Below are 14,243 nucleotides of genomic sequence, written 5' to 3'. Positions count from 1 at the left end.
TTACTTATCCATTCTTTTTTTCTGGTATCTCATCAGTCTTCCATTTAGCTGCATATATCAATCGTGCCGCTGTGGTGGCATATATAAAAAATGTTCTATGAGTAAAAATTGAATCCGGCACCATACTAAGTAGCATCATTTCAGACGTTTTAGGTATATTCTGCTGTAAAACCACCCTTATTTCCTTATATATCATTTCCAAAAATCTCTTAGCTTTTTCACAAGTCCACCAAATATGATAAAAAGAACCAATGAGGGGAAGGGTGCTTTAAAGCCACATTTCCCTTTGCTTTTTTCTATGACCAGCAGAAGTCGGATTATGTAGAGCAAACGCTTAATGAATTACGCAGATTAAGCAAGCTTGTATCTTTTAAAAATTATGTTTTAAACAGAGTTTGCACATCTCGAATATATACCCATCTCGGTTCCTTGTGTTAAGATGAGATACCTGGTGAATCCAAGAGCCGTATAACAAAATTAGTTTTGAGTCCCCCGTAGGTAGAAAGCTAGCATGTGGGGAAGAAGCTAGACCAGAAGCTGACTCCCTGATAACTAGCTGTCTCCGTGCAGGGAATCTTTTGGTATGGAGGTACATCCAGGTGCAGGCTGAAGTGGTATGGGAAAGACCCCACCTCTCTAGAACCAGGCCATTGCTGCCTCTTAGCAGCTGCCCCTTAAAATGGAGAGCCGGGGGGGCTTGATGAACGTTCCATTTTTAAGTGAGGGCGTTCTGGCTCCTTACCAGCACTTCCCATCCCTCTGCACCTCAACCTGTTATCATTTGTTTCCAGACTGGCAGAGGTTATGTGATGGAGCTGGGGTCCCCAGTGTGGTGCCCGTGGGCGTCATGCAGTCCTCCCAACACCTCCAAGTGCTTTTAGAAAGTGGGGAGGGGGTAAGTGAGGTAATAAAATCAATAAAACCTTAAAATATAATTTAAATACATTTCCAGTAACGTCTTTCTGAATGTCTTCTTTATTTGAACGGCAGCAGGAGGCCGCTTCGAACGTCACAGTTGCCCTCCCAGGTCAGACCGAGACCCATCTAGTTCGACAATCGGACTCCAGAGTAGCCAGTTGGAGGCCTCCCGGACCGCACAAGCAGGACATGAAGGTTTGTCGCCGGCGTTTGGCATTCAGAGGTAGACTGCCTCTGAATGTGTAAGTTCGTTTACGATAGTAGCTGTTGCTAGGCTATAACCATCTAAGCAACTGGCAAACACCATATCTGGTGATGAATAACAGGTTGCATGAGTCACATGTTGTGTGAATCTCTTTGATCCGTCACCCTGGGGAGATGCCCGCACTTCAAGATTGCACAGGAAGTCACGTCTGATACTCTGAGACCTCTTTAAAGCTTGCAACCAAGATGACTTATGGCCAGACACATACTAGTTGCCTATGCCTGCTTTCTAACACAAGGGAAGACCGCTCAAAACCCAAGCTGTTGCATTTTGAATCCGTTGGTTATTTGGGTTGCCTCTTTTTCTGTGTTGTTTTTTGTTGTGTAGCCTCCTTTTTGAGATGGGGTGACCATAGAATCATAGAGTTGGAAGGTACCACCAGGGTCATCTAGTCCAACCTCCTGCGCAATGCAGGAAATTCACAACTACCTTCCCCCTCCCACACTCCCAGTGACCCCTCTTCCATGCCCAGAAGATGGCCAAGATGCCCTCCCTCTCACCATCTGCCTAAGGTCATAGAATCAGCATTGCTGACAGATGGCCATCTAACCTTCTTAAAAACCTCCAGGGAAGGAGAGCTCACCGCCTCCCAAGGAAGCCTGTTCCACTGAGGAACCGCTCGAAGTATTAGAAAATTCTTCCTAATGTCTAGATGGAAACTCTTTTGATTTAATTTCAACCCGTTGGTCCTGGTTCGACCTTCTGGGACAACAGAAAACAACTCGGCACCATCCTCTATATGACAGCCATTCAAGTACTTGAAGATGGTTATCGTATCCCCTCTCAGTCTTCTCCTCTGCAGGCTAAACACACCCAGCTCCTTCAACCTTTCCTCATAGGACTTGGTCTCCAGACCCCTCACCATCTTGGTTGCCCTCCTCTGGACACGTTCCAGTTTGTCTACATCTTTCTTAAATTGCGGTGAGGTCTAACCAGAGCAGAGTAAAGTGGTACCATCACTTTGCATGATCTGGACACTATACTTCTGTTGATACAGCCCAAGATCGCATTTGCCTGTGTAAAGTATTCTAAGTGTGTGTGTATATATATCTATATAGATATAAATATGTATATATAAGCGACTTGGTCATTTAATCATGGAATCCCAAGTATGGAAAAGATTTGGGGAAGATAATGGCTTCTTATCCCTCGTCCCAAAGACATCTGTTGCCATTTAGTAGAGGACCGTCCCTGAGCTGGACAATTATGGAATAGCCTTCTCGGAGAAGCCCATTTAATAGTTTTGATTTAATTCCTGGCACAAAGTGAATTTTTTTAAATTGTATGTCCTCTCAGCTTAATCGTAAAGATTCCACTCTGGCATTAGATCCGCCTCCGTTTTGGCTCTAAATCATATTTTGGCTGTTGTATGTGAGGAAGCTCGAAAGGTGGTTCGATGCGATCTCTGAATTGAGCCCTCTCTGGGGCTTCCGTGCGAGCATTAATGGTTGCGGGGTTGTGCTTTTAAGCACTCCCGTTCTCGAGTAAACCCGTGCAGTTCCATTTAATTATGTTTGTCTAAGGAAACATAGAAGCAGTTTAATTGCTCTGCTGTGCCTTTTATTCGTTCTTTAATTGAGCTGAGCTTCCTCGAGCTATTAGTTTTGGAAGGGGGGTCTATAACCTTTAAATGAATAAATGCGCTTGCCTGGCTCCTTAAATTATTGCTTTATTCAGCTACGCACAAAAGTCCGCAGAATTTACTAGCTCAGGCAAAGGGAAGGGAAGGTGATTGTAAGCCAGTCTGGGTCTCCCTTAAGTGGCAGAGAAAGTCGGCATATAAAAACCATCTCTTCTTCCTCTTCGTTGTCCTGCCTGTGTTCCACAGCACCTAACAGACATGTTCCTCTTATCCTGGAGAGAATAGGTATGTATCACAACTACTATCCATTTTTACTCATAGCCATGGATAGCCCCATCCTCCATAAGAACATAAGAAAGCCCTGCTGGATCAGACCAAGGCCTATCAAGTCCAACAGTCTGTTCACACAGTGGCCAACCAGGTGCCTCTAGGAACCTCCCAAACAAGACGACTTCAGCAGCATTGTCCTGCCTGTCTACACAGCACCTAACATAATAGGCCTGCTCTTCTGATCCTGGAGATAATAGGTGTGCATCATGACTAGCATCCATTTTGACTAGTAGCCATGTATAGTCCTCTCCTCCATGAACATGTCCTTTTATCCATTTTGAATCTCTCACCCTCCAGCTTCAGCAGACGACCCCGCATTCTGGCATTATGAGAGAGGGAGAAAAGCTTCTCCCTGTCCACTCCATGCCATGCATAATGTTTTAGACCTCTATCATGTCTCCCCTCAGTTGCCTCCTTTCCAAGTTGAATAGCCCTAAGCGTTTCAACCACTTCTCATGCCATGGAGCATTATGGTGTGATGCTACAGCACAAACCTGTTCCTGCCTAAAAAGGTTACGGTCTAAATGCTGAGAGCTAGGAAGAACGTGGGAAGAGGCCCAAACGACGAGAGGGGAAGCTGAGCAACTTCAGTGGTGTACTAAAGGGAACCTCCACATTCAGAGGCAGTCAAACTCAGCCAAGAGGCACCTCAGGGGAAGGCCTCAGCCTCTGTGCCCTGTTGCTGAACCTCCAGAGCAACTGGTTGGCCATTGTGTGAGATGGGATCCTGGACTAGATGGACCCTCACTGGTCTGATCCAGCAGGGCTCTTCTGAGGTTCTTATCAGGGGAATGCCTCAGCCTCTGTGCCCTGTTGTTGGACCTCCAGAGGATCTGGTTGGCCACTGTGTGAGACAGGATGCTGGACTAGATGGACCACTGGTCTGACCCAGAAGGGCTCTTCAGAGGTTCTTATCAGGGGAAGGCCTCGGCCTCTGTGCCCTTTTGCTGGATCTCCAGATGAACTGGTTGGCCATTCTCATGCCAACTTCATTGGGAGGGAATTCTGCAAATGGCAGGAGACAACCAAGTGAGGTGCTCACCTCAGGCAGTGTCTTTGGGATTCCTTTGAGGACAGCTGACTGAAGCATGGATTTGTCCCACGGAGTGCAATGTACCAGTAACCTATTCTGCGGCACATGTGGCCTCTCTTGTCTTTCTCTTCTGCCCCACCTCAAAATGGGAGGGAGCGGTGTCTTTTTTTAAAAAGAACTTTTTAAAGAAGAGAGTAGTGGAATGCCGGTTTGATCTGCTTCCAGCCCCAGTTAAGAGGCAGAAACCAAGAACAGTTCTCTCTGCAATCCTCAAGCTAGGTTGCTACAAGGGGGGTAGGATATAGTCTCCGTGGTTCTTTGGGGTTGCAATGGGACAAAGGAGAAGCTGGTTTCTAAGGAGTCCTACAGAGTCCACTAGGAATGCTCTTGGTTGACTTTTCAAGAGCCGCTTGGTATGAAGAGCTCCCGGAGACCAGAGCTGTTTTTAGTGGGGGTTACCGCATTATGTATTCCCAGCGATGTATTAAGAGTTTGAGTATTAAGAGTATCTGTTGTGGCGGGGGGGGGGGGATTCTTTACCTAAATTCTCTGCCAAGAAAAGCTGACTTCTGCAACTTGTGTGGACTTAGGGACATTAGCCTTTTTAAAAATTCTGATTGCTCTCTTAGTGAGGAGTGGAGCTGCTGGAGATTCTGTGGGGGTTACCGCATTATGTATTCCCAGCGATGTATTAAGAGTTTGAAAATGTTATAAAGAACATCGCTTTAAAAGGGTTTTTGGATGCCACGGCTAAAAAATTGTTGGAAGACGTCTTCACAGCTAAAGGGGCCAAACAAAGTGCGAACAGTATTTTTTATAACATTTTCAAACTCTTAATACATTGCTGGGAGTACATAATGCGGTAACACCCTGTGTCTAGCCAGCGTGGTGTAGTGGTTAAGAGTGGTGGTTTGGAGCAGTGGTGTCTGATCTGGAGAACCAGGTTTGATTCCCCACTCCATATGAGCAGCGGACTCTAATCTGGAGAACTGGATTTGTTTCCCCACTCCTACACATGAAGCCAGCTGGGTGACCTTGTGCTAGTTACAGCTCTCTCCAAACTCTCAGCCGCAACTACCTCATGGGGTGTCTGTTGTGGGGAGGGGAAGGGCAGGTGCTGTAAGCCAGTTTGATTCTGCCTTAAGTGGTAGAGAATGTCGGCATATAAAAACCAACACTTCTTCTACTTCACCCGCATGTACATTGACACCTGAAATCCCCAAGCATTACCAGCATTCGTTTGGCTCCATCTTGGCAACTTTTAGGGCTCAAACCTGGCTTTTTCATGAAAGACAAAAACTCTCATTTTCAGGTTATTGCATTCTGTATCCATCCAGTACCGCACTCAGGGGCCTTCCACGAAAACTAGGTAGTAGTACTTTAGCGTGGTGTGTGGGTATGTCCCATCACTCTTAGCTGTGTTGCTAATTCCGAAGGAATTGTAAGTCGGTTAGGATCTTGAATTTCCTGTGAACAACCTTTTTCAAATTGGGGGTATTTTTTCCCCAACCTTTCCAGCATTTTCAGTAGCCTTTTCAGAATATTTTGTGTACTGGGGTGTGTGTGCGTTTTGTTTCTCTGCCACTGTCCCTTGGCATGCCATACTGAAATGCTTGTTTTGTTCTCCCTGGCATAATGGCATTCCTGTTCATTTCTCCTTGCCTGCAGAACCCTCCTGCCCATCACGATCTCTGCCAGACCCCTCTCGTAGCCGCAGCAGTCCTGTCCGAAGCAGCTCACCTTTACCTCCTCCTGCCCTCCTTAAGGAACAGGTATGGACCTAGTGGGAGCGTGGAATGATATGGTACAGCCCGATCTTGTCAGATTTCAGAAGCTAAGCAGGGCCGGTTCTTGGATGGGAGACCCCCAAGGAGAACTCTGCAGAGGAAGGCAAGGGCAAGCTGCCTCTGCTTCTCACTTGCCTAGAAAGCTCCTTGCTGGGGCCACAACGAACTGGAAGCTAAGCAGGGTCGGTACTTGGATGGGAGACCACCAAGAAAGGCTCTGCAGAGGAAGGCAAGGGCAAACCATCTCTGCTTCTCACTTGCCTGGAAACTTCTTGCCGGGGTCGCCAGAATTCGGTGGTGACTTGATGGCACTTAATGTACGTACATGAGGAACTAATCGCTGGCACATGGCTTTGGCCTTGTGTGTGGGGGAGACAGAGGTATACAAGAAGGCGCAAGAAAATTTGTGTATCTGTTGGCCTGTTGATTTATGTGCCTAGAATTGGGACTTTAGGACTTCTTGAGAATCTCAACTTCAGGCTGTGTGTTCTTTTTTGTTTGTTTTTTGTTTTTAAGTTTCTAGTCTTTTTGGTTTGGAGTGTATGTCAAACAGGTAAAGTATGCCCATAATATTTGCCAAAAGTTCAGTGGCTGAATATTCTGTGCCATGCGTGACTACCTTCCCGTTCCTTGGTAGAGAGCCAGCGTGGTGTAGTGGTTAAGTGTGGTGGTTTGGAGCTGTGGACTCTGATCTGGAGAACCGGGTTTGATTCCCCTTTCCTCTACATGAGTGGCGGATGCTAATTTGGTGAAACTGGTTGGTTCCCCACTCCTACACACAAAGCCAGCTGGGTGACCTTGGACTAGTCACACTCTGTCAGCCCCACCTACCTCACAGGGTGTCTGTTGTGGATTGGGGAAGGGAAGGCCGGTTTGATTCTGCCTTAAGTAGTAGAGAAAGTCGGCATATAAAAACCAATTCTTCTTCTACCCCCTTACTACAGCGTAATTTCTTGTATAGCAGGGGTGGGGAACCTTTTTCCTGCCAAGGGCCATTTGCACATTTATAACATCATTCAGGGGCCATACCAGGTGTAGATAACATCATTCAGGGTGTAGATCTCTCGGTGTGGGGGGGAGAGGCTAGGATTGCCAGGTCTCCAGCCACCACCTGGAGGTTGGCAACCCCAGGGGAGGCCACACAGAGAAGGCCTGCAGGGTGCCCCCCTCCCAGGTGGGAGGGCAGCCAGCGGTGGGCCCGAGCAAATGAGGCACCAGGGGGGCGCAGCCCACAGTCAAATGGCAAGGGAGGAAGGAAAACAGAGAAAGAGGAAAAGGGAGGGAGGGAGAAAGAGAGAGAAAGGGAGAAAGAAATGGAGAGAGGGGGAGAAAGAAAGAAAAGGATGGAGGGAGACAAAAAAAGAGACAGAAAAAGAGGGAGAGAAAGGAGAGTGATAGAAAAAGAGGAAGAAAAGAGAGAAAAGCCTTCCCCCGCACACGCACACACGCATGCCGGCCCCGTGCAACTGGGCCCCAGCCTCCCCACCCACACACACCCAGCAGCGCACGGAGCCCCACGTGACTGGGCCCCAATCTCGATGCCCTCCCCCCCCCCCCAGAGTCCACAAAAGGCCCCTTCCCAAAGCCCCATCGGCTCCCGCATGCATGCTCTGCCACCTGGAGCCGCCGGCCTCTTTCCCGCGCTCCCTCTCGCTGCTCAACAGCTGACAGGCCTCCGCAGCCGGGCCCCAGAGCTCTCGAGGGCCACAAAAAATGTCCTCAGGGGCCGCATATGGCCCCCGGGCCTGAGGTTCCCCATCCCTGTTGTATAGCATTCTTTCTGCCGTTTGTTACAATGGTTCTTCTGTTCCTCGTCTTGGTTGAGGGTTGTTTGGTGCCTCTCTTCTGGGCCTGCTCCTACTTGATAACTTTCTTCCTCCTCCTCTCTATGCTGTCATCGGTTCTGTATTGATTTTGGAACATTCCTCGCTTTTTGGCTGACCTTTCTCCTACCACTGTTTGATGTGCTCTGATGTTTTGTGCCTGAACGACTTCTAACCACCCAGACAAAACCGCTTTCTTCTCTGTTTCCTTTCCTCTCCTTCCCCTGTTCTTGATGAGCCTTGATAAGTTTGTTCTTTTCTCAGGGTAAGGAGACTTCCGCATACCCGCCCAATCCAGCATCCTTGCTGTCTCGGTCCCTGCTATTTCTTTTTGTAATATTTCCACTTTCCACCACCGTCGGTCTTGGACAAAACCTTCCGAGGACACTGGAATTTGCTGCTTCTCTTGCAGTTCTGTGCCGCTGGTATTCCCTTCCTCCAGTGTCAGTCAGGCCTCATCTATGTGCTGTGTTTAAGAAGTGGCCAAACCTTTTCCTTCACACGGATGCTTCCCTGGGGAGCATCCTCTGTTGTCTCCCATTCCTCCCTTTTTTACCTCCCTGTTGTGACTTGGCTCTGTTGTGACCGTCTGTATCCCTGTAAATCGTAGGGCTCGGTCCTGTTTGGTGTAGCACTTAGTTTAGGATCCTAGAGTTGGAAGGGGCCATACAGGCCCTCTAGTCCAAACCCCCCTGCTCAATTCAGGATCAGCCTAGAGCAGTGATGGCGAACCTTTTAGAGACCGAGTGCCCAAACTGCAACCCAAAACCCACTTATTTATCGCCGAGTGCCAATGCGGCAATTTAACCTGAATACTGAGGTTTTAGTTTAGAAAAAAACAACTCATACATTAACATCTTTTGCCTTAAAAGAAAAACACAATAACAGAGCTTTCAATGATACAAACAACTTTTTATTGAAAGGTAAAAGTTTGCATTTGGCATGCTTTTGAACAATTAATGTGATTTTTGCTGGTTTTGTGCATGCTGAACTAACTGTGCTATCCTTTGTCATCCCTTCTATCTTCTCAAGTGTTTCACGCAGGTCATAGAATTTATTTTTCCAGATAGAGCTTTCTTGAAATTCTATTAGCTCCATTTCCAGATTTTCTAAATCTAACCAGTGTAGGCAGGAAAGATCAAGTTCTTCAAATTTGGCTTTATCTGGAGAAATAAGAAAACACAGGGTTGTCTCCATCTTACGGAACTGTAAAAATCTGTTGCTAAAGTTCACCTGTGCAGCTGCTACAATACTAGAAAATTCCTTGTAGATTTCCTGATGGCTTGTAGGATTGTCTGCAAATGTTGTAGAATTTTCTAAATGCATTTTTTGTTTTGGAAAATATTTCAGCTGCCCACTTTCAAGGTCTCTTTCAAAAACCTGCAGTTTTCTCTCAAATGTTTTGATATCACAAAACATCCTTTCTGCTGTTTTCCCTATGCCTTGTAGTTGTTTGTTCAGTACATTGAAGTGTTGTGTAAAATCTGTAAAAAACATGAGGTTGGTAAGCCAGGCCATATCAGTGAGCTGTGGATATTTCTGCCCTTTTTCATTCATAAACAGCCTAATTTCATCCAAGCAGGCTACAAATCTCCCCAGGAATCGCCCTCTGCTCAGCCGCCGGACATTATTGTACATAAGTAGACAATTATACTGTGCCTGAACCTCCTAAAGAAGTGCTTGAAACTGTCGACAATTCGAGCCATGATGTAATTCACCATTTTTGTGACATCTTTGAGGACATCATCAAATTTCTTGCTGCTGTCCCTGGCACAAAGCGTTTCTTGATGTATAATGCAATGGAACTGAATGACTTTATGTTTTGTTTCTTTAACAAAGAATTGTATGAAACCAGATGTTGCCCCCACCATAGAAGGTGCCCCATCACTAGCAATTGAAACCACTTTTTCTGGTCTTATGTCTTGTGACAAAAAAGCCTCCATCACAGCATTGTAGGTATCTATCCCTTGTGTTCTTTTAGGCAAAGACACCAGTTTCACCAGCTTTTCTCTCATGATGTCACCAACAGCATAACGCAAAATTACTGCTAGCCTTACATTATTATTTATATCTGTGCTTTCATCCAAGCACATGGAGTAACAGGCTGCCTTTTGTAAATCAGTGGTGAGCTGCTGACTAACATCACTTGCCATGTGCCGGACTCGATCTTTAACAGTATTTCTGCTAAGTGGCATCTCAGAGATGCGTTGAATAATTTTATCCTTGGTTGGGAAATCATGAAAAAGGGAGTTATTCCCAGACAACATGGGTTTTGATAATATTCCCATCAGAGAGGGGCTTACCATGTTTTGCAATGCACAGTTAAATTTGAAAACTGGCAGTTGTCAGATGATTTGTTCTAGAAAGAGTTGGAAATTTCTTGGGGGAAGCTAGGTAGACAGACAGAGATACATCCTGGCCTGACAGGAGGGTCAAAGATATGGCCCACATCTGAGAACAAGGCCACTGTAGTACCAGCCACATGGGACACCTGAAGCTTCATGGACCTTTGTCTATCAAGGTCAGTACTGTCTACTCACTGCAAAGCAGGTGTTCTACCGTTGAACCATGTCCCCCACCCCCAGCTCCTCAAGTACTCCTGAATTCCATAGATTTCAAGGGGATAAAAGTATTTTCTTCTATTTAGCTCTCAGACTGAAACCAAGAGGACTAAAGGCCAAACCACACATTAGGTTGAAGATCCGTTACTAGATCTCCACATGGTTTTTTCACCCTAAAATGCAGCCATAGGGACAGACCACACTGGGCTGGGAGGATATTAACTTTCTTCATTTTCCCAATTAAAAATGTCCTCTCCAACTGGGTGGCTATTGTTCCTGGTAGACAAATCTTTTTCTGTCTTCTTTCCTTGCTAGGAGATAATTGTACCTGGTGTGGAGGGGAGGGTTTAGCTGAGAAGTTAGTACCTTGTTGTCTCTGTAAAGGGCCTTTTTAAAACAGCTGCACCCTGGGACCAAGTTCAGAATTAGATATATAGGTGAGTCAGCACAGGGCTTAACATTCTGTAAGGGGGAAAAAACAATGTTGATGTTTGAAAAGGCTGTTGGAATGGGGTGAAGAGAGTCAGTTGGATGGTAAGGGATGATGAGAAGCTGACAGAGTAAGCAGGGATAAAAAGAAAAAAGGCAGAGCAATCAATGTGGTAATACCTACCTAGGAAAGCAGAATGGAAGAAACTGAAGACGGGCGGGCCCCCAAACTGAAGACGGGCGGGCCCCCAAACTGAAGACGGGCGGGGGCCCCAAACTGAAGACAGGCGGGGCCTCAACAAACAGCTGAGCTGCCCCGCAGCTCAGCTGAGAGGGGGTGTGTGGCAAGGTGCTCCACAGCCTTCCTGGTCCAAAGTAAAGACGGGTGGGGCCCCGACAAACAGCTGAGCTGCAACTCAGCTGAGAGGAGGGGGCGTGGCAAGGTGCTCAGCCACAGCCTCCCCGTCCAAACTGAAGACAGGCGGGGCCCCAACAAACAGCTGAGCTGCGGCCGACAAAGAGAGAGAGGGAGGGGTTTGCCCCGGTGCAAGGAGAGGGAGGGCACCAGCGCAGACTTGGGGAGCATGGGCTTGGGGAGAAGGAGCACCGCACCACAGCAACACGGCACAGCCCTAGGCAGACGCGACGGCTCCGCGCATGCTTACAGAGAGGGCTCGGCGTGCTGCTTGCGGCAGGAGTGCCATACGTTCACCAACACGGACCTAGAGCATCCCTGACAAGTGCTTGTCCAGCCTCTGCTTAAAGACTGCCAGCAAGGGAGAGCTCACCACCTCCCTAGGTAGCTGATTCCACCATCGAACAACTGTTACTGTAAAAAAATGTTTTTCCTAATATCTAGCCGGTACCTTTCCTCCCACAATTTCAGCCCATTATTGCGAGTCCTATGATTCTCTGCTGCCAGCAGGAACAGCTCCCTGCCCTCCTCTAAGTGACAGCCCTTCAAATCTAAGTGACAGCCCTTCTAATCATGTCCCCGCTCAAAACCTCCTCTTCTCCAGACTGAACATTGCCAACTCCCTCAACCTTTCCTCCTAGGGCTTGGTCTCCAGTTTTATTCCATTAAACTGCCCCTATGTGTTTCACATATGCTGCCTCGGCGGGGGTGGGGGAGCTATAGGCTGTTTTTCTGGCTGTTCCTCTGCCTATTCGTCTGAGGTCTCCAGTCTCTTGCTCAAGGAAGACACCTGGACAGAGCTATGCTGAAATTTTCTCTTTGCAAGGAGAGCCTGGAATCAGCAATTAAAAAAACAACAACTCAAGGATCTCCAAGTGAGAACTCTCTTGTCATGGTTTGAGTGGAAGCTCAGTTACATTAAGGTGGGATGGTGGCCCTACGTTCTAATTCTGTTTCTCCCCCCCCCTTTCATCAAGGCCTGTAGCTCCGTGTCCCCTGCCTGTCCATTCTCCTGGCCTCTGAAGGAACTGCTCCAGGCTACGGGCGACTTCTCCGAGGACCTGAAGATCGGAGAAGGCGGCTTCGGTTGCGTCTACCGGGCCCGGCTCCGCAATACCGAGTATGCTGTCAAACGGCTCAAGGAGGTAAGGGCGGGGTACAGGATTCTGGCTTGCAACCTTCTCCATCTTACTCTTCATGGAATCATAGCGTTGGAAGGGACCACCGGGATCATCTAGTCCAACCCCCTGCACAATGCAGGAAATTCACAACTGCCTCCCCCCCCACACCTCCAGTGACCCATACTCCATGCCCAGTAGATGGCCAAGATGCCCTCCCTCTCGTCATCTGCCTAAGTTCATAGAATCAGCACAGCTGACAGATGGCCATCTAGCCTCTGCTTAAAAACCTCCAGGGAAGTAGAGCTCACCACCTCTTGAGGAAGCCTGTTCCACTAAAGAACCGCTCTGACTGTTAGAAAATTCTTCCTAATATTTAGCTGGAAACTCTTTTGATTTAATTTTAACCCGCTGGTTCTGGTCTGACCTTCTGGGGCAACAGAAAACAACTAGGCACCCTCCTCTATATGACAGCCCTTCAAGTACTTGAAGATGGTTCTCACGTCCCCTCTCAGTCTTCTCCTTGATGTGAATATTCCACGTCATTTCAGCTGCTTTTGGACCGCAGACGCTTCGGAGGAGTTCTCTCCTTGTGTATTTTGGGGGCTCCAAGGCCAACGGAAGTGAGCCGCTCAGGTGGGTGAGGGGAGGAGATTGTAAGCTGGCTTGAGTCACCTGAAAGGTAGAGAAAAGCGAGGTATAAAAACCAACTCCTTCTTCAGTTCTTGTAGGTTATCCGAGCTGTGTGACCGTGGTCTTGGTATTTTCTTTCCTGACGTTTCGCCAGCAGCTGAAGATGCCTGCCACAACTGCTGGCGAAACGTCAGGAAAGAAAATACCAAGACCACGGTCACGCAGCCCAGATAACCTACAAGAACGGATGAACTCTGACCGTGAAAGCCTTCAACAATATCCTCTTCTCCTCCTCTTCCTTTACCCAGAATGCAAGTGCTCCATCCCTTCCCTTCCTGCTTCTGGGAAATGCCTCCCAAACCTGTGCTTCCTGACAGCCTTCTTTTCTTTAATGGGACAGGAGGCAGAACTGGACTGGACGGTGATCAAGAACAGTTTTGTCACAGAGGTGGAGAAACTCTCACGGTAAGCCCTTTGAATTGGTGGTGGTGGCCGTGGAGTCGGGATCCCAGGAGCTGGGAGAGCGCAAAGGGGGTTGTGCCGAAGTCTAAAAGGGACGGGGGGGCCCTCTAACACCGCCTGTCCTCGTCCCCAGATTCCGCCACCCCAACATTGTCGAGTTTGCGGGTTACTGTGTCGAAGAAGGAAACTTCTGCCTTGTCTACGTCTTCCTCCCCAAGGGCTCCTTGGAGGACTGTTTGCACGGGCAGGTAACCTTTTCATACTTCCATTCCATACTTCACTGCTCTTTTTACAAAGGAGTTCTTGGAAGAAAAGGGAGACCTTCGACACCTCACTGCATATAAGAACATAAGAAAGGCCCTGCTGGGTTAGACCAAGGCCCATCAAGTCCAGCAGTCTGTTCATCAACCAGGTGCCTCTAGGAAGCCCACAAGCAAGACGACTGCAGCAGCGTTATCCTGCCTGTGTTCCACAGCACCTAACAGAATAGGCGTGCTCCTCTGATACTGGAGAGAACAGGCATGCATCAATGACTAGTATCCATTTAGTACTAGTAGCCATGAATAGCCCTGTCCTCCATAAGAACATCAGGAAAGCCCTGCTGGGTCAAACCAAGGCCCCTCAAGTCCAGCAGTCTGTTCACACAGTGGCCAACCAGGTGTCTCTAGGAAGCCCACAAACAAGACGACTGCAGCAGAAGCATCCCGCCAGCATTCCACGGCACCTAAGATAACAGGCCTGCTCCTCTGATCCTGGAGAGAATAGCTATGCATCATGACTAGTATCCATTTGGATTAGTAGCCATGAATAGCAGTCTCCTCCATGAATGTGTCCACTCCCCTCTTCAAGCCTTCAAAGGTGGCAGCCATCACCCCATCCTGGGGCAG

The 14,243-nt window shown here is 47.9% G+C and overlaps 1 protein-coding gene across 1 annotated transcript in view; it reads left to right on the top strand.

Annotated features, from left to right (window-relative positions):
* Positions 1-14,243, top strand: part of IRAK1 (interleukin 1 receptor associated kinase 1) — a 34,933-nt gene that overhangs the window by 9,877 nt on the left and 10,813 nt on the right. The window contains exons 4-7 of the mRNA XM_056850374.1: positions 5,647-5,900; positions 12,121-12,288; positions 13,295-13,359; positions 13,490-13,604. Coding sequence (XP_056706352.1) covers positions 5,647-5,900; positions 12,121-12,288; positions 13,295-13,359; positions 13,490-13,604 — 602 coding nt within the window. The remainder of the gene's footprint in view (positions 1-5,646; positions 5,901-12,120; positions 12,289-13,294; positions 13,360-13,489; positions 13,605-14,243) is intronic.

The sequence above is a fragment of the Euleptes europaea genome, chromosome 1, assembly GCF_029931775.1.
Source record: "Euleptes europaea isolate rEulEur1 chromosome 1, rEulEur1.hap1, whole genome shotgun sequence".
Taxonomy (NCBI): Eukaryota; Metazoa; Chordata; class Lepidosauria; order Squamata; family Sphaerodactylidae; genus Euleptes; species Euleptes europaea.
The sequence above is the reverse complement of the archived record's forward strand: the minus strand, read 5'-3'. Positions and strand labels throughout refer to the sequence as shown.